This window comes from Octodon degus, unplaced genomic scaffold, assembly GCF_000260255.1.
Source record: "Octodon degus isolate 3935 unplaced genomic scaffold, OctDeg1.0 scaffold00002, whole genome shotgun sequence".
NCBI classification, from domain to species: Eukaryota; Metazoa; Chordata; class Mammalia; order Rodentia; family Octodontidae; genus Octodon; species Octodon degus.
The window spans coordinates 19,568,320-19,585,582 of NW_004524578.1; the positions used below are offsets into that span (position 1 = coordinate 19,568,320).

Sequence of the window (17,263 nt, forward strand, 5' to 3'; positions counted from 1 at the left end):
TGGCATGTGGTGCTGGGGGATTGAACTGCGGTCCCTGTGCTTTGCCAAGCTTGTTCCAAGTAGGTGCTTTAGACCACTGAGCCATCTCTCCAGCCCATACCCAACCCTTTTCTAAAAAATTATTTACTTATTTTTCAGACAGGATCTTCCTATGCAGTTCAGGCTGGCCTTGAGCTCACATTGTAGCCCAAGCTGGTCTCCAACTTGCAACAAGTATCCTGCCTCAGCCTCCTGAGTGCTGGGATTGCAAGTGTGGACCCCCATGCTCAGCTTCAGGCCTTTTATTATTTTGAGACATGGGCTTGCTAAGTTGCTCACACTGGCCTCCAACTTGTTTTTTTTTAAGTGTTTTAAAAAAAAATTTATTTATTTATTTATTTGTGTGGCCAGCTCAGCCCACCAGGGTGCAGAGCTGGCGGGCATGTGGTGTTGGGGGATTGAACCACGGTCCCTGTGCTTTGCTAAGCTTGTTCTAAGTAGGTGCTTTAGACCACTGAGCCATCTCACTAGCCCATGGCCTCCAACTTGTCATCTTCCTTTCTCAGCTTCTTATACATTGGATTGTAGGCATGTGGCACCATACCAGGCTCTGTTTCTTTTTCTTTCTTTTTTTTTTTCTGTTTCTTTTTTAAATGTCTGGTATGATCCTCATTTTTAAAAAATTCTTTTTATTTTTATTTTTTTCCAGTGTGGGGGATCAAACTCATGGCCTTGCACACACCCAGCCACTGCGTGCCTCTTGACTGACTCCCACCCCCTGGGAAAGATTGGAGTCTGCACTCTTCCTTGGCCATGTCCCCACCCCGTCACCCACTGCATCCTGGTACCATGACTCAAAGCTGATAACATTTGTATTCTGTTCAGTAACAAGGAGTCTCCCAGGAGAGCATCGGGCTGGCGGTCAGGGCTGCAGACCAGGGCCCTGTTTGCACTACTCCATTAGGGTGAGCCAGCTTCGGCTGCAGGACCCAGCATAGATTGCGCGTGTGTGTTCCCTTCTCTTGGTAGCCGTTCTGAGACGGGGTCTCACTATGTAGTCCAGGCTGGCCTCAAACGCACAGTGATCCTCCTGCCTCAGCATCCTGAGTGCTGGCATGACAGGCATGTGCTACTACCATACCTGGCCATTTCTGTGTGTGTGGGGGGGGGTGGTGTTTTTTTTTGTTTGTTTGTTTTTTGTTTTTTTTTTGGAGACAGGGTCTTACTATGTAGCCTAGAAGACCTCAAACTCACAATAAGCCTCCTGCACCTGCCTCCCAAGTGCTGGGCTCACAGGTGTGTACCACCATGCCTGGCCCATTGCTTCATATATAATGCTGGAGAGACCAGGAATCCTGCTTCCCCATGAAACCGGCCCTCCCCTGTTACCAGCCACTGGCCTCCCAAGGCCTTGCTGGCTGCCATCCATTAACCTGGCCACCTTTCATTCAGTTCTAGAGGTGTGTACAAAAGGTTTCTCCTGGGAGACCCAAGTCACCCCTCTTTCTTCCCCCAGGCTCCAAAGAGAGGCCGATCCTCAAGTTTGAAGCCCAAAATGTCTCCAACTACACAGCCCTTTTGCTGAGCAGAGACGGCAGCACCCTCTACGTGGGCGCCCGGGAGACCCTCTTTGCTCTCAATAGCAGTGGTAGCTTCCTGCCAGGGGGGCAGTACCAGCAGGTAAGTAGCTCTGGGGCTGGCCCTGCCAGCAAGAGGCCTGACCTTCCAGCTCCCAGGATGCAGGCAGTTGAGGAGGGTGACTTGGGGACTCCTGGGTCCTCACACGCTTACTTCCTCTCTCCTAGTTGCTATGGCCTGCGGATGCAGACAGGAAGCAGCAGTGCAGCTTCAAAGGCAAGGACCCAAAGGTGAGCCAGCTACGGGGCCATAGTGCTGACAGGGGTGGGGAGGGGTGTTGTGTTGAGCGGAGTACGTGACAGGCAGGAGGTGAGGGTGGGCATAGCCAGGGCTGGCAGAGAGGCCTCAGGTTTCTGAGATGGTGGCCACTTCTGGGTTCAAATTCCAATCCCAGATGTAAAATCTCTAGGAGTGTAGACAAGTTGATTGACCTTGCCCAGCCTTAGTGTGTCCACTTGTAAGATGGGGACAGGGACACTTGTGTCACTGGGTTTCCTCAGGCTGCAGCAAGCTCATAGGTGTAAGGGACCAACCACATAAATGCTGGTATACACTGGCTTCCAACCTGAGCAGGGACGGGGGAGTGGGGAGCTGTGTCTATCTATAAATGGTCCCAGATGTTGCAGGTCTGACATTGGGCTGAACCATTGTGTGGGGTCTGGCCCAAGCCAAGGTTCCCCTGGGTGACACCTACAGTCCTTAGAGGCTTCTTGGTCCTGAAGGCAGCTGGTGGCATCCAGGGTAGAGACTTGGGGGGTCAAAACACAGGTTCAAGTCCTGGCTGTCCCTGTCTAGTTGTACTTGTATTCAGCAAACACTTAATAAGCATTTGATCTACCTTTTTCTTTTTTGTGGTACTAGGGATCAGACCAGGGCCTTGTCCATGCCAGCAGGAGTGCTACCACTGAGCTAGATCCCAGAATCTATTCAGCACTTATTTATGCCTCTCTCCTTCAGGCAGTGGAGATACTATTGTGGAAAAGAGAAAACAGCCAAGCCAGGGGTGGTGGTACAGTTCTGTAATCCTAGCACTCTTGGAGGCTGAGGCAGGAAGATCACACATTTAAGCCCAGCCTGAGCAAGTTAAGCAATATTCTGCCTCAAAAAATAAAAAAGAGGTGAAGATGTGGCTCAGTGCAAAGGCTGTGAGTTCAAGCCCCAGTATAGTTGAGACCCTGTAGACCTTGTACTAAATATGGGGGGGGGGGATCCCCAGTATAAAAAAAAAATCAGAAAATCAATTTAAAAAGGTGATTGAGTCAGGAGGCCTGCAAGTTCTAGCCCAGCCTGAGGTATATGACAAGACTGTCTCAAAAAAAAAAAAAGGACCGGGGAGATGGCTCAGTGGAATAAGCGCTTCCCTGGCAAGCCTATGGCCCGAGTTCAATCCCTGGTTCCACCAAAAAAAAAAAAAAAACAACACCAAAAGAACAGTGTTCTGGTTATACTTAATTTAAAATGAGACATCTGAGCCTCGTGTGGGCCAGGCCCGGAGTTTGATCCCTAGTACTACAAAAAAGCCAAAGGAAAGACATTTGGGCTGAGCTTGAGAAGGAGAAGAGGGGGTTGGCTGGGAAATGGCTGGGAATGGACAGGACTCTGGACTTGGTGTGTGGTCCCTGTGCTTTCAAAGGTTCACCCTGCTCAGCATGCTAGGCAGGACAGGAGACCAGTGAGGGGTGAGAGGTGACAGTGGCTTGTTCCCAGGTCAGTAAAAGCAGTGAGAAGTGGTCGGATTCCAGATGAGGCAGGAGGAGTGCTGTGAATTTGAGGCCAGCCTGATCACATAGCAAGACCTTGCCTCAAAAACCCAAAAGAAAAGGGTAGTGTTTGAGGATGGAGCCAGGAGGAGTTCTGGATGGAAAACTATGGGGTTTGAGTAACTCTAGGCTTAGTGCCTCAGCCACTGGAAAGATGGAGCTGCCATTAGGAGGCCTGGAAGGTGCCAGGGGCAGGCTGAGGCGTGGTCAGCTCTGGGTCAGAGACGTGGTTCCAGGTGCTGTGTGCGTGGGGCTCAGGGTTCAAGCTGGTGTTTCCTCCTCCCTTGGGCTGTGCATTCCTCTCTAGTTGGTCAGCAGGGACCTTCTAGCTCCACTGAGCCTCTGGAAGGGCCTTAAAGGCCAGAGGGAAGGAATTGCTGCCGATCCGAGGACCTGCAGCCCAAGGCTCCTACTGCAAGCTCACAGCACCCGCCTCTCTCTGCAGGAAGCTTCTGGTCCCTCATCTTTTCCCACACTTAAGTGCCCCAACCCAAGTGCCCCAGCCCAGGGTACCCATAGCTGTGGCCCTGGCCCTGGTGAGAAGGACTGGGCCTTCATCCTGTCCTTTCTCCCCCTAGCGAGACTGTCAGAACTACATCAAGATCCTGCTGCCACTCAACAGCACCCACTTGTTCACCTGTGGCACCTCGGCCTTCAGCCCTCTGTGCACCTACATAGTGAGTGCTCCCTCCCTGGAGCTCTGTCTACGCAGAGCACTGATCCTGGCACTGGTGGGGGGGCTTCCTGAGAGAGCCAATGCCTAGGACCCTGGGCTTGTCCCTGCTGCCAGCATCTTCCCCCTGCCTCACTCAGTCCTGCTGTCACCTCGCACTCCCCTCTCAGCATGCACCCCTGGCCTTTTCCTCTAACACAGGGTGGCCTTGGGGCCTGGGAGTGAATCCCCAGCTTTGGAGATGGAAATACTTGGTTCCACCTTGTGGTGTTTTAATCACTTTTTGATTCTTGCCTCCTGTGGGGTGAATGAGGGGGTGACAGTGCCTGTTGCAGACCAGGTAGCACCAAGATGGTGCTTGGGGAGGAGTACAGCCTTTCTGACACCTGCGCCCTCTTGTCCTGTGCTCTACCCCTGCCGGTGATGTCTCTGATGGCTGTCCCATCTCCTTCACCTCCTCTTTCCCTGGCCCTCCTGAGCCCACCTGTCTGTTCCCCTGCAGAGTGTGGAGAACTTTACCCTGGCACAGGACCAGGCAGGGAATGTCCTCCTGGAAGATGGGAAGGGACGTTGTCCTTTTGACCCCAATTTCAAGTCCACAGCCCTGGTGGTTGGTGAGTGTCAGGGCAGAAGAGGGGCCAGCTCTGGGCAGGGTGGGTCCTTGTGCCAATTCCCAGGGTGAGTGACAGTGGGACCCTGGCTCTCCCTGGGGTTTGTTTTCCAAGTTCCTGCTTCCCTCTCTGCCCACTGTAGGCAGGATGGATAGTGTTTGGGTCACTCTGGGCCCCCAGCTGGGAGAAGGGACCCAGCCAGGGCAGTCATTCCCATGGGAACGTTTTCTTGGCAGATGGGGAGCTCTACACTGGAACAGTCAGCAGCTTCCAGGGGAACGACCCGGCCATTTCCCGCAGCCAGAGCCTGCGCCCCACCAAGACCGAGAGCTCCCTCAACTGGCTGCAAGGTGAAGTTCCTCTCTGGCCGGCAGTCGTCAGTGGGGGGGTGAGGGGGTTGTGCCCCAGGACTCCTCTGCTGACTCTGTGCTCGCATCTGGCCCCCACAGATCCTGCCTTTGTGGCCTCAGCCTACATCCCAGAGAGTCTGGGCAGCTCGCACGGCGATGATGACAAGATCTACTTCTTCTTCAGTGAGACTGGCCAGGAGTTTGAGTTCTTTGAGAACACTATTGTGTCGCGCGTGGCCCGAATCTGCAAGGTGAGGGTGCGGGATCTGTAGGTAAAGGACCTCAGGTTCTGCTCAAGCCTCTGGGAAATAGCTGGGCCAACAGCCAGTGTCACTCTCCTCTTAAATTAAGAGGTCTTACTGGTATTTTTTTTTTTTTTTTTTTTTCTTCTTAACTGTGAAAATACAGAAAGGTACACACAGACTTGTAAGATACAGAGCTTGGGATCAAGGATTTAGCTCAGTGGTACAGTGCCTGCCTGGCAGGTGTGAGGTTCTGAGTTTGATTCCTGGTACCCTCCCCCAAACACACAGAGAGAGAGAGAGAGAGAGAGAGAGAGAGAGAGAGAGAGAGAGAGAGAGAGAGAGCGAGCGCATAGTACTGGGCTAAAAGGCAGAGGTGCTAGACACCCTGCTGCCAAAATCAACTCCCAGAATCCTGGGGTGCTGGGCAGAGGCTTCACCCTCTAGGTGAAATGGCTCCCCCTGTCAGATGAAAATAATACCACCACTCTCAGAATTGTTTTGTGTTTAAATTTATCTCTGAGGAGTGTGATGGTCCCTGATTAAACATGAACTCTTCATATTATGACCCCCACCAAGTCTATAAGAAGGGGCCACTGAGCTAGGCTGGGCTCAAATTTGCAATCCTCCTGCCTCAGCCTCCCAGAGTGCCCAGATTGCAGGTGGGAACCATCAAGCTGTGTCATCCTCGAAGTTTCTGGACTTTAGATGGAACTGTGCCCTGGCTCTTGCCCCTTCTTCATTTTCGGTGAATACTGGGAGGGGACAGTGGGGCTGCCCCAGCTGCGCCTGTGCCTCAGCTTTATCTGCCTCCTCCAGGGCGACGAGGGTGGCGAGCGGGTGTTGCAGCAACGCTGGACATCTTTCCTGAAGGCCCAGCTGCTGTGCTCACGGCCCGACGATGGCTTCCCATTCAACGTGCTGCAGGATGTCTTCACACTGAGCCCCACCCCCCAGGACTGGAGACAAACCCTTTTCTATGGGGTCTTCACATCCCAGTGGTAGGGCCTGGGCCTGGCTAGGCTTAGGAGGGTAGAGGATGCCCGGGGCCAGGCCCAAGAGCCTGCCTGGGGTTCTGGGGTTGATCCTAGGTCTGCATTGCAGGAATGGGGGGACCACCGAGGGCTCTGCTGTGTGTGTTTTCTCCATGAACGATGTGCAGAGGGCCTTCAGTGGCCTCTACAAGGAGGTGAACCGTGAGACGCAGCAGTGGTACACAGTGACACACTCGGTGCCCACACCCCGGCCTGGGTCGGTGGGTATCAGTTCCTGTTACTCAGGGTATGGCAGGGAGGACTTGGGGGGCCAAGATAGATCACACAGCTTCCCTGGATGTTTTCGTATCTTTAAACTGGGGACACGCCCAGGCCCACTGTACAGTGAGATATGACGCGGGTGTTGTGATGTCTTCGGCCCTACCCTGTCTTAGGCTGGGCATGAATTCCCATCAGACCAAGTGCACATTTTGTCGTTGTCCCTTTGCTTGGTCCCTTCCTCCTCTCAGCTATCAGCTCCTTAATTAGCAGGTCATAGGTGACCCAGCCGTAGGCAACAGTCTTGGTTGTTTTTTTCTTCCTTTTTGAGCCAGGGTCTTGCTGTGCAGTTCAGGCTGGCCTTGAGCTCACTTTGTAGCCCAGGCTGGTCTTGAACTCACAACAATCCTCCTGCCACAGCCTTCCTAGTGCTGGGGTTACAGGTGTATGTCACCACGCCTGGCTAGTCCTGTCTTCTTTCCTTATAGCCCAGTGGCTCCCCTAGAAGCAGAACCTAAGAGGAACTGAGTGGCCATAGTTACCTTGGAAGGGGACCCTGGAAACAGCGTGAAAATAGGCAGGGTGAGAGGGAGCGAGGAAAGGCAGGAGAGGTGTGTGCCTGAGCACTACCTGTGTAGCAGCAGGAGCTATGGGCCTCACTCAGGGCAGCCGGCGGGACTTGGGTCCTATAAGGGTCTGCTTCTGGGGGAGCCACTGGGCTAGAAGGAAAGAAGATAGGTCTGTCACTTTGAGTCTGGTTAATGTAACCTGCTAAGTAAAGGAGCTCACAGCTGAGAGGCAGAGGGACCCCAAACAAAAGGATAATGACATGTGCCACTGGGCAAGGGTCCCCAGTGTGTTACTATCCCTCACAGTCAAAGGATAGCCGGCAGCCAGGCATCTCCCCAGGGCTATGTTCAGCTGGGCTCTGCTCAGAGCTAGGGTAGAAGGAAGGGTACTGGGGAGGGGGTACAAAGAGGGATACGAGGTCTCCCACACCTTGGCCTTGCCCTTGGCCTTCAACCCATCCTATTGGCGCTCTGCAGGGGTCAGGTGTTTCCCCACTGGGGAGACAGGGCCCGTCTGTCCTGGCTCAAGCTGCTGTCTTCTTCCTCAGTGCATCACCAACTCTGTCCGGGAGCGGAAGATCTACTCTTCCCTGCAGCTCCCAGACCGAGTGCTCAACTTCCTCAAGGACCACTTCCTGATGGACGGCCAGGTGCGCAGTCAGATGCTGTTGCTGCAGCCACGCGCCCGCTACCAGCGAGTGGCTGTGCACCGCGTCTCTGCACTGGGCCGCACCTATGATGTCCTCTTCTTGGGCACTGGTGAGTGCTTGTGACCCGGCAGTCAGGGCAGGGGCATGGCTGGGGGATGCAGGGTTGCAGGCAGTGGGCCATGGTGAGCAGAGCCTGAGATGCTCCCTACCCCAGGTGATGGCCGGCTGCACAAGGCTGTGGGCATTGGCCCCAGGGTGCACATCATTGAGGAGCTGCAGGTGTTCTCTGCAGCACAGCCCGTGCAGAACCTGCTCTTGGACAGCCACAGGGTGAGTGGGCGAGGAAGGACCTCAGGCAGTACACTGGGGGTGGCGCTCACTCAGCAGCAGACAGTCCCTACCTGGCTTTTCCTCCCTTCCCAGCAAGGTGCAACATTATGGAATCCAACCTTGTGGCATGGGTCATCAGGAAGATGACAGTCCCCTTTGGGGTGGCTTTAGTGGGCTGTGAGCAAGCTAGGTGTGGCCATGGGTGGTGGGCCGGGGTGCCCATGCCTGCCTCTCATCCCTGCGGTCTGGCTGCACAGGGGCTGCTGTATGCGGCATCCCACTCAGGCGTAGTCCAGGTGCCTGTGGCCAACTGCAGCCTGTACCAGAGCTGTGGGGATTGCGTCCTCGCCCGAGACCCCTACTGTGCTTGGAATGGCTCCAGCTGCAGGGACGTCAGCCTCTACCAGCCTGAGATGGCCTCCAGGTAAGAGCTCCCAGAGGCCATCGGGCCTGCTCCAGGTCTGTGTAGGCCCAGCCCAGGGGCTCATTACACCCAGTCTCAGTCTGAGTGTTCATGAGCCCTGCACTTCCTTTCAGATAGTCTGTGTTTGCCTTCCCTGCCTAAAGGGGGATGAGGCTGATAGGGTATGAAATGTCACAGCTGTGAAAAGCCTGGTAGGAGAATGCTGGTTGGCACATGAACATCAGTAAGGGCAAAAAAAAAAAAAAAGTTAGCTAGGAATGGTGGCACATACCTGTGATCTTAGCACTCTAGCAGGGAGACTGAGGCAGGAGGACCCCAAGTTCCAAGTCCAGCCTGGAGAACTTAGCAAGACCCTGCGCAATTTAAAAAAAATAAAAATAAAAAGGACTGGTAGGCAGGCATAGAGGTGCGTGCCTGTGATCCCCGCACTCAGCAGACTGAGGCAGGAGGATTGTGGCAAGTTCAAGACCAGCCTGGGCTACAAAGTGAGCTCAAGGACACCCTGAACTGCATAGTGAGACCCTGTCTCAAAAAAAAGACAAAAAATTTTTTTGTGACATTCTGCTTTTCATTATTTTTCTTGCATATGTGTAAAATAAAGAAAAATCCAAATGTTTTAAACAAACATGGGTTCTATCACACTTGTAGTATTCCATTTTGCTTTTTTAATAGAAAAGGAATGTGAATTTATTATATACCTAAGGGATGGGAATATTAGATTCCCTATTTGTAGCATTCTTGCTTCATATATATGGGTGCATCTGATGTCTGTTTTATATTTCAAAAAACTAAATAAGAGCTGGGTGTAGTGACACATCCTATAATCCATGCTATGGGGAGGCTGAGATAGGAGGATCACAAAGGTCAGCCTGGGAAACTTAAAGCTTGTCTCAAAATTTAAAATAATGGTTAAAGAAAGAAGGACTAGGAATGCAGAAGGTAGCTCAGTGGTAGATGCCCCTGGTTAACCTGTGGCATTGAGAAAGGTTTCGGAGGCAGGTCAGTGCTTGTGCATTACTCAGAGTCTGTGCAGGCCTTCAGAGGCACACTGTTTTGTCATTCAGGGAAACAGACTGTCACTTTGGTTCACACTGCATGCACACAGGAGACCCAGTGGCCTGGGGAATCAGCACATGAGTCTCCTTCCAACCCCAGTGCTCAGGGACTCGTGTGCCCTGGGCTCTGGACCCCTCCCCAGGTCCAAGTCTGTGTCTACGGGCTCAGGGTTTCCTGGTTGATTCCAGATTCTCTCTGGTCCTTAGGCCGTGGATCCAGGACGTTGAAGGAGGCAATGCCAAGGAGCTCTGCAACACCTCCAGGGCCAAGTCCCAGGCCTCTGGAAGGGCAGGTAAGAAGGCTTTGCGGGGCATCTGCTGGGATGATTCCTCCAGGCGCTGGCGGGATAAATCCCCCCTCATCTTCCTTCCTCTAGCTCTGCCTATCACTGCCAGGGTGGGTCAGCCTGTGGCCACTGTAGACCATGGCACCCTCTACACAGTGCCTCTTCTGCCTGCAGACCGGAAGCCATGTGAGCACATCCAGTTCCGGCCCAACACAGTGAACACCTTGGCCTGCCCTCTCCTGTCCAACTTGGCCACCCGGCGCTGGCTGCATGACAAGGCCCCTCTCAATGCCTCATCCTCCTACCGGGTGTTGCCCACTGGGGACCTGCTGCTGGTGGGCAGCCAGGAGAGGCTGGGAGTCTTTGAGTGTTGGTCACAAGAGGAAGGTTTCCAGCAGTTGGTGGCCCACTACTGCCCGGAAGTGGTGGACGATGGGGTGGCACACCGAACAGACCAGGGCGGCAGTGTGCCTGTTATCATTAACACATCAAGGGTGAGCGCGCCAGCTGCTGGCAGGTCCAGCTGGGGTGTGGACAAGTCCTACTGGAATGAGTTCCTGGTGATGTGCACGCTCTTTGGGCTCGCTGTAGTGCTTCTGTTCCTGTTCTTCCTCTATCGGCACCGGGACGGCATGAAGGTCTTCCTGAAGCAGGGGGAATGTGCAACTGTGCACCCCAAGACTCGCCCTGTGGTGCTGCCACCTGAGACCCGACCACTCAATGGTGTTGGCCCCCCTAGCACCCCGCTGGACCACCGAGGCTACCAGGCTCTGTCAGACAGCTCCCCAGGGCCCCGGGTCTTCACAGAGTCCGAGAAGAGGCCACTGAGCATCCAGGACAGCTTTGTTGAGGTGTCCCCCGTATGCCCTCGGCCCCGGGTCCGCTTGGGCTCTGAAATCCGTGACTCTGTGGTGTGACAGAGCCATCCTGGCTTCAGGGCTGTGACTGCTTGAGGGTGTCAGCTGGACTCACGCCTCATGAATATGGCCGGCCAGGGTGCCTGCCCTTGGGAACCAGGGGGCCCCCAACCTGCTGCTGTCCAGCCACAGGCAAGGCCCCTAACACCCAGCCTGGTGCCCAGTGGTCCTGTACAAGGAGGAGATGGTCAGTCCTCCAGGGCCAGGGCATTGCCCGTTTGGGCAGGACGATGCTCCTTACGTGAACTGAGCCCTTTGTTTAAAAACAGCTGAAAAATGTGAAACCAGAGGGCGCGGGAAGAGAGACAATGGAGATGCCTCACACATACACTGCCACCCAATTCCCTCCTCCAAGCAATGCTGGGGACACATCCCAGGTGGTGTGGGACAGAGATGGAAACCCTGCGCCAACTGGCCTCTTCGACCTTCGCCTTAGCCTACCACCCACTATGCTTTCTTACCAGAGCCGGTGGCCAGCTCATGCCAGCCGGCCAGGATATAGCTCGGTGCTATCACCTGCACCTCAGGGACCAGAGGGCTGGCTGGCTGTGCAGCCCTCCCCAGGACCTGGGCTCAGACCCTGCTCTCGGACCTTTCCAGCCTGTATCAGGCTGTGGCTACAAGGCAGGAGCAAAAGCCCAGGACCTTGTGACCACGTAGCCCTTTGCCTCAGGAAGAGACTGTTGATTGCCTTCCTTCATCCCAGCCTGAGAACTGTGTGTCCCTTGTACCATGTCAGCCCCTCTTCAAACTTGAGCACAGGGAACTCCATGGAGCCCAGCTTATCCCCAGCCTGGTTCCTCCTCACTTGTCTCCACTACAAGGGATATTTACACTGCCCAGCACAGGGTCCTGAATGCCTGTGGGTTTTTGTATTTTTTTTTTTAAATAAAAATGCACTTTACTTTTTCTTTTTTAAAAGATAGTCTGAAGAATTAAATGTTTAATCATCATCCTTCCTCTTGAAGGACTTATACCATTTGAGATTTGATGTGTTTCTGGGGTTCCTGAACCTTCTTTCTAGGCCCTAGGAGCCAGAAGTAGTCCAGCCAGTGGTTGACTCCATTCACATCAACCCCTTCATTTTATCTCCTTGCTTTGTGGGGAGGACTGAACCCAGGGCCTCATGCATGTTAGGCAACCATTCATGTGCATAGGGCATTACTATGTAATTTAAGTCCGTCTTAAACTCACAGCCCTCCTGCCTCGGCCTCTTGAGTGCTAGGATTACAGGGATTTATCACTATCATGTTATCACTATGCCTGGCAGGAACCTTTTACTATTTTTCAAGTGATCATTTGTCAACACTGACTTTCTTCTCTTAATGTGCTGCCTTGAATTTTTTGTACTGACACTTGAACTCAGGACCTTGTGCTTGCCAAGCAGGTGCTTGTGCCACTGAGCTATATCCTCAGCCCTCTGCCTTCAAATTTTAACTCATTGCTGGATAGGGTACCAGGTACCTGTGGTTTTGGAGGTACAAGGAGGCTGAGGTACAGGGAACACCTGGGCCCAGGAGTTTCAGATCATCCCAGGCATACACTCATTTCAAAAAAGAAAAACACACAAAATGTAGAAATTCATGTAACCACCACCATAATCAAAAACAGAGAATTTCCCCACTTGGGTGGAGGAGGTTGAGTCGAGCTGTATTTCCTGCTGGTGGGAGCTGGGGATTTGGCTCAGCAGTAGAATGCTTGCCTAGCAAGCTGGAAGCCTTGAGTTTGGTCATCAGAACCAAAGAAATAAAACAAACCTCCCCTATTTACTGCTGGTCCCTTCTTTTGATGGGACTCACTGCTACCATGATCAAAAGTTTCTAGAAGCCCAATCTTTCCCCACCAGTGTTTCTAGTGACACATGCAAGGATCAAAACTTATAAAGCTTTTATTACTGATCAGTAGAAACGGTGATGACAGATCAGTGAAGAGTGTGGGGGCAGGGCCCTCCCTGCCCCGGCCGACTGCAGTGCCAGCTCCAGGCTGGGCCAGCTTGGCCGGCCCTGATGACGTGGGCATGACCTTGGCCACAGCTCAGCAGCAGGAAGGTCTTGGACTGGGTGTGCTGAGATGTACACTGGGGCTGCAGTCACAGGACAATCTTAAAGGAGCTGCACAAGAAAAATATTGAGTTGGATTTTCTTCTCACTTTTCCTTTTTTTCTTTTACTTGAAACAGGGTTTCACTATGAGGTTTACACTGTCCTTGAACTCACTTTGTAGCCTAAGCTGGCCTTGAACTCACAGTGATCTACCTGCCTCAGTCTTCTGAGTGTCGGGATTACAGGTGTGTGCCACCACACGTGGCACCTTTTACTTATTTTGATTTTGTCTATTTTTTGGTGCTAGGGATGGAACCCTAGCATGCACTTTGCCACAGAGCCATACCCCCAGCCCAAGTTGGGTTTTCTGACAGAAGAGGAAGGTAGAAACTAAGCCCAAATTTTTCACCTTTTCCCTAAGACCTTTCTTTGGAATGGGCTATGTCTGGATATGTTGGTGCCCTCCCCATTGAAGAGTGACCCAAGACATTCAGAGGGGCCTAGAGCTCTCTCTTGCTTCAGTACTATCTCCCATAATAGCACCCAGATCCAGATGCAGCAGACAAGGACCTGTAAGTACCTGGAAGGCAGGGGGACCACTATCATACCTAACAAAATCTGGTGAACGTGAGATGACATGCTGGAACTCAGAGAGATTGATGGTCCCATCCCTGTCAATGTCAGACTCTTCCAGGATCTGGAAACCAGACAGCTTTAGGCTGGAGCCCCAGCCTTTCCCTCCCATGCATGGGGTGCCCAGGCGTGGCCAGGCCACCACTCACATTGTCAATAAGCTGCTTCATCTCTGAAGCGCTGAGTTGAGTGTCTTCGCCTTCACCCGTGAGACAGTTCACAAGCCGGCACAGGTCTTCCCTGTCCAGAGTTCCATCATCATCAAAGTCTAGCGAGCACACACAGGAAGCCAAGAAGGAACTGCAGTCAGAGCTCTACACTACACCAGGGGGTCCCACTTCCCAAGCAGGGCAATTGTGAAGTCTGTGTAGATGGGGCACACAACTAGCCCCTTTGGACCCTTACCGAAGATGCGGAAGGCATAGTGGGACTTGATATCTGGGGTCGCTGTGTCACTGAACACACTCAGGAGGTCCAGGAAGTCCTCAAAGCTCAGACTGTCTCTGGAAGGGGCTGTGGAGAAGACCTTGCAGATTCGCTCCTTGAAGGGGTTAGCCTGGGAACAAGAACAGTCTTTTGTAAGGGCCACAAATACAGCTTGGGACACCCACATGCCACACCCCCATTCAAAAGTGAAGAAATAGGTCACTGTGTCAGCCAGTACTAGAGAGCTCAGGTCTATGGTCACTCTGCACAGGCACAGGAGGTCAGGGACACAGGAGCTAGCTGGCAGCTGGAGAAGGGGATGGGGATGGGGTGGCTTCCTGGAAGTCTAGCTCAAAAGCATAAGCCTTGGGAAAAGCAGCCAAAGGAAGAGGATAAGATGAGCTAAAAATTATATATAATAATATTGTAATTATAATATAATATATAATCATATATATATATATTTTTTCTTTTTTTTTAAACTGGAAATTGAACTGAGGATCACATGCTTGGCTTGACAGGCACCACGCTGCTAAGCTATACCCCCAGTCCTATTTCTGTTTTGTTTTCTGAGACAGTCTTGCTGCCTAGTTCAAGCTGGACTTGAACTCACTATTCTGCCCACACAGGCCTCCAACTTGTGGCAATTCTTCTGCCTCAGCCTCCTGCTGCACCACCATGCCCAGCCTGTTTGTTTATTTTTGAGGCAGGGTCACATATCTTCGTGGCTGGCCTTGAACTCCCTGTAGCCCAAAAAGAAAAGAAAGGAAGGAGAAAAGGAAGGAACAGAGAGCAGAATGTGAACCAGGTACCCCGTGATCTATACTGAGTGGCAGGAAGACAGGGATCTAGCAAAGCAAGGTGCATGAAGGGGTACAGGGCTTGCACCTTGAGCTCTGGAATGCTGAGGATATCCTCAAAGGAAACACGTTCCCGCAGGGAGTCCTCCACATTCTGTTTGTCCCGAGGAAGCAGCTCAGAAAACCGTCTGTGGGCTCTGGCAGAAACAGAGGAAGTCACTGGTCCTCTCTCCTGTCTTCCCAAGGGTTCCATATCCCAGCGCCTTGCCTGGCAGCCCTTTATAAACCAGGTAGGAACTGAGCCACAAGTTCAGAACTTCTGAGTCATTGGGCAAAGGTCAGCCAAAGGGAGCTAAGACACAGGCTGTCAGTCCTTTCTTGTGACAGGTCTTTACGAGGGCCTACTGTGCGCCAGACTCAGTTCAGAGACTCCTGTGGGATAGAAAGGTTCTGGAGGGATATTAATGCCTGGTTATAACATCAGGGAAAAAAAGAGCAAAAACACATCCTTTCTCTCCAGGGATTGCTGCTCCTCGACTGCCACCCCCTTCCCAAGGGAACAGTCTTGGCGTTTTCCAGAGAAGCCCAGGAATCTGCTGCCTCTGGTGCCGTGGCCCACACAAGTTCTTTTCCTCCCAGGTTTTAGGCAAGTCACCTGACCTCTTAGAGCCTGCCTTTTTGTCCTGTACCTCCCTCCTCAAGATGGTAAAGCAAGAAACCCTTTAACATAGTTGCTGGCTCGCTAAATGCTCCACAAGCATTAACGGTAACAGTATTATTCAGATAAAGTCCAAGCAAGGCAGTGGCTCCGAAGGTGTCTCTGGCTTTGCCTGTGGGCAAAGGTGGCAGAAAACAGGAGCAGGGCTGCCAGGCCTGGGAAGGAAGTGGCGGGGGGAGACACCAGGAAGGCGCAGGGTCCAACAGCCCAGCTTCTGGATCCTGAGGGGTGCCCTCCAGTACAGTCCTGCTGCCCCGGGTGTCAGCGCCCCCGAATCCGCCTCTTGGGAGCCCCTGGGTGCCTTGGAAGTGGGAGTCGGGACCTCACTCACTGGACGATCTCCTGCTTGGTCAGGAACGTCAAGTCCTGGAAGGCAAAGCCAGAGAACGGTGGTCAGAGAGCCGCTGCCGCCGCGCCAGAATGCGCGCTTCTGGGAGCAGGTGGCGCGCGAGGCCCCGAGGGCTGCGTCCCGCGCACCTGGTACTCGGCCAGCAGCTCCTTGGACAGACGACTGCCCGAGCCCCCCATGGCCGCCGCGCGCACAGCTCCGCCGCTCTCAGGGACTCCGACAACTTTCCCACTTCCGTCCTCGGGCCAAGTCCCTGCCGGGTCCCCGCGGCAACCGCAGCTGTGGCCCCGCCCGCGGCCCAACCCTCGGCGCGGCTCATCGGCGCCCCACGCAGCCTCGTCGCGGAGCTCCGGGATCCCGTTTTGCCTAGAGAGCAGGGGCCGGGGCGGGGCCAGGACGCGGACCCCGCCTCCTGGTGGGCGGGGCCGGACGCTCTGCGCTTGTGGTGTAGACTGCGCCTGCGCTAAGGGCGGTGCTACGTAGCTAAGGACCGGTTGGCAGCTGCTGGCGAAGTCGCGAGATGCGACCCCCCTTACCTGCGGTAGGTGTTTGAGGCTGCACTCTTGGGCAGGAACCCGTAAAAGAGCAACAAGAAAGTTAATGCAGAGTATCAGGAAGCCTCGGGACTTGGTGGGTGGCGGAGACCATGGGACTCCTCGTGACTTTACCACGCGGCATGGGTTACGGCCCCAGCTCCCGTGTTTCTCCCAGAGTAACCGTACCCTGCTGACCATACGGTTAGTGTCGAGGATCTATAGGTGTCAGGCACTGTGCATAGCTCGCTTCCATTCTTGCAGCAGCCCGACGAGGTAGGCGCCCAATTTGCAACGTGGAATGTAAGTACACAAGTCCAGAGCGTTTCAGTGACTTGTCAAGCTCAGGCTTGTAGAGGGGGATCCACTCCCAAGGCTCCCCACACTGCCCTGCTCTCCAGTTACAGCCGGCTAGCTCTGAAGATCCCACCTCCCCCAGCCTGTGCTCCTGGAAGGCTGCAGAGACCCTTGCTCCTGCTCTGCTCTCAGCCCAAGGTCAGTGCTTGGCACTTAGGTTCTCAGTACATATTTATCATATGCATATATGAATGAATAAACCTGTACTATGGCTAGGAGGAGGAATCAGAGTTAGTTTTGTGTTGTTTCATTTTGGAGATATAGGCCAGGATGGCCTTGAATTTGCTATGTAGCCCAGGCTGGCATTGAACTCGCAGCAGTCTCCCTGCTTCAGCCTCTTGAATGCTGAGATTATAGGCTTGTGCGACCACATACAACCAACTTTTATATGCATAAAGGTTGAAGAGAGATTTAAAAAGTCAACCAGTCAGTATAGTAGTAGCTAAGTATAGAGGCTCAGTATAGCTGAGCATGGATGCATTCCTGTAATCCCAGCGCTCAGAGGCTGAGGCAGGAGGATTGCTTGCATTTGAGGCCAACCTATGCTACATAGTTCAAGACCAATCTGGGGACCAGGGAGATAGTTTAGTAGAAAAAGCACTTGCCTGGCAAGCACAAGGGCCTGAGTTCAATCCCCAGTTCTGCAAAAAAAAAAAAAAGCATTTTTT

General features: G+C 53.2%; 3 protein-coding genes across 13 annotated transcripts in view; 2 read left to right on the forward strand and 1 right to left on the reverse strand.

Moving 5' to 3' along the window:
* Nucleotides 1-12,522, forward strand: part of Sema4b (semaphorin 4B) — a 39,191-nt gene extending 26,669 nt beyond the window's left edge. For all 8 annotated transcript variants that reach the window (XM_023710414.1, XM_023710408.1, XM_023710392.1 and 5 more), the window contains 13 exons: nucleotides 1,496-1,659; nucleotides 1,785-1,847; nucleotides 3,956-4,054; nucleotides 4,553-4,664; nucleotides 4,898-5,011; nucleotides 5,111-5,262; nucleotides 6,073-6,254; nucleotides 6,358-6,508; nucleotides 7,624-7,834; nucleotides 7,940-8,055; nucleotides 8,313-8,479; nucleotides 9,742-9,827; nucleotides 9,996-12,522. In XM_023710414.1, coding sequence (XP_023566182.1) covers nucleotides 1,496-1,659; nucleotides 1,785-1,847; nucleotides 3,956-4,054; nucleotides 4,553-4,664; nucleotides 4,898-5,011; nucleotides 5,111-5,262; nucleotides 6,073-6,254; nucleotides 6,358-6,508; nucleotides 7,624-7,834; nucleotides 7,940-8,055; nucleotides 8,313-8,479; nucleotides 9,742-9,827; nucleotides 9,996-10,738 — 2,360 coding nt within the window. In that variant the 3' untranslated portion in view covers nucleotides 10,739-12,522. The remainder of the gene's footprint in view (nucleotides 1-1,495; nucleotides 1,660-1,784; nucleotides 1,848-3,955; nucleotides 4,055-4,552; nucleotides 4,665-4,897; nucleotides 5,012-5,110; nucleotides 5,263-6,072; nucleotides 6,255-6,357; nucleotides 6,509-7,623; nucleotides 7,835-7,939; nucleotides 8,056-8,312; nucleotides 8,480-9,741; nucleotides 9,828-9,995) is intronic.
* An 86-nt stretch (nucleotides 12,523-12,608) lies between these two features.
* On the reverse strand, nucleotides 12,609-16,057 carry Cib1 (calcium and integrin binding 1). Its single transcript, XM_004623303.2, has 7 exons — nucleotides 15,834-16,057; nucleotides 15,688-15,722; nucleotides 14,727-14,835; nucleotides 13,818-13,968; nucleotides 13,562-13,680; nucleotides 13,388-13,476; nucleotides 12,609-12,849 (listed from the first exon to the last, which is right to left on the reverse strand). Exons 1-7 carry the CDS (start codon nucleotides 15,882-15,884, stop codon nucleotides 12,828-12,830), a joined length of 576 nt encoding a protein of 191 aa, XP_004623360.1. The 5' UTR covers nucleotides 15,885-16,057; the 3' UTR covers nucleotides 12,609-12,827.
* Nucleotides 16,058-16,166: 109 nt separating this feature from the next.
* Nucleotides 16,167-17,263, forward strand: part of Gdpgp1 (GDP-D-glucose phosphorylase 1) — a 3,721-nt gene continuing 2,624 nt past the window's right edge. Inside the window, exons 1-2 of one of the 4 annotated variants that reach the window (XM_023710437.1) lie at nucleotides 16,205-16,246; nucleotides 16,640-16,733. Coding sequence is in view for 2 of the 4 variants with exons in the window: in XM_023710416.1 (XP_023566184.1) it covers nucleotides 16,226-16,246; nucleotides 16,503-16,733 (252 nt within the window). In the remaining 2 variants the exon portion in view is untranslated. Of the gene's footprint in view, nucleotides 16,247-16,389; nucleotides 16,734-17,263 lie in introns of those variants that run through there. The other 3 variants (XM_023710416.1, XM_023710426.1, XM_004623468.2) reach the window with 3 other exon arrangements.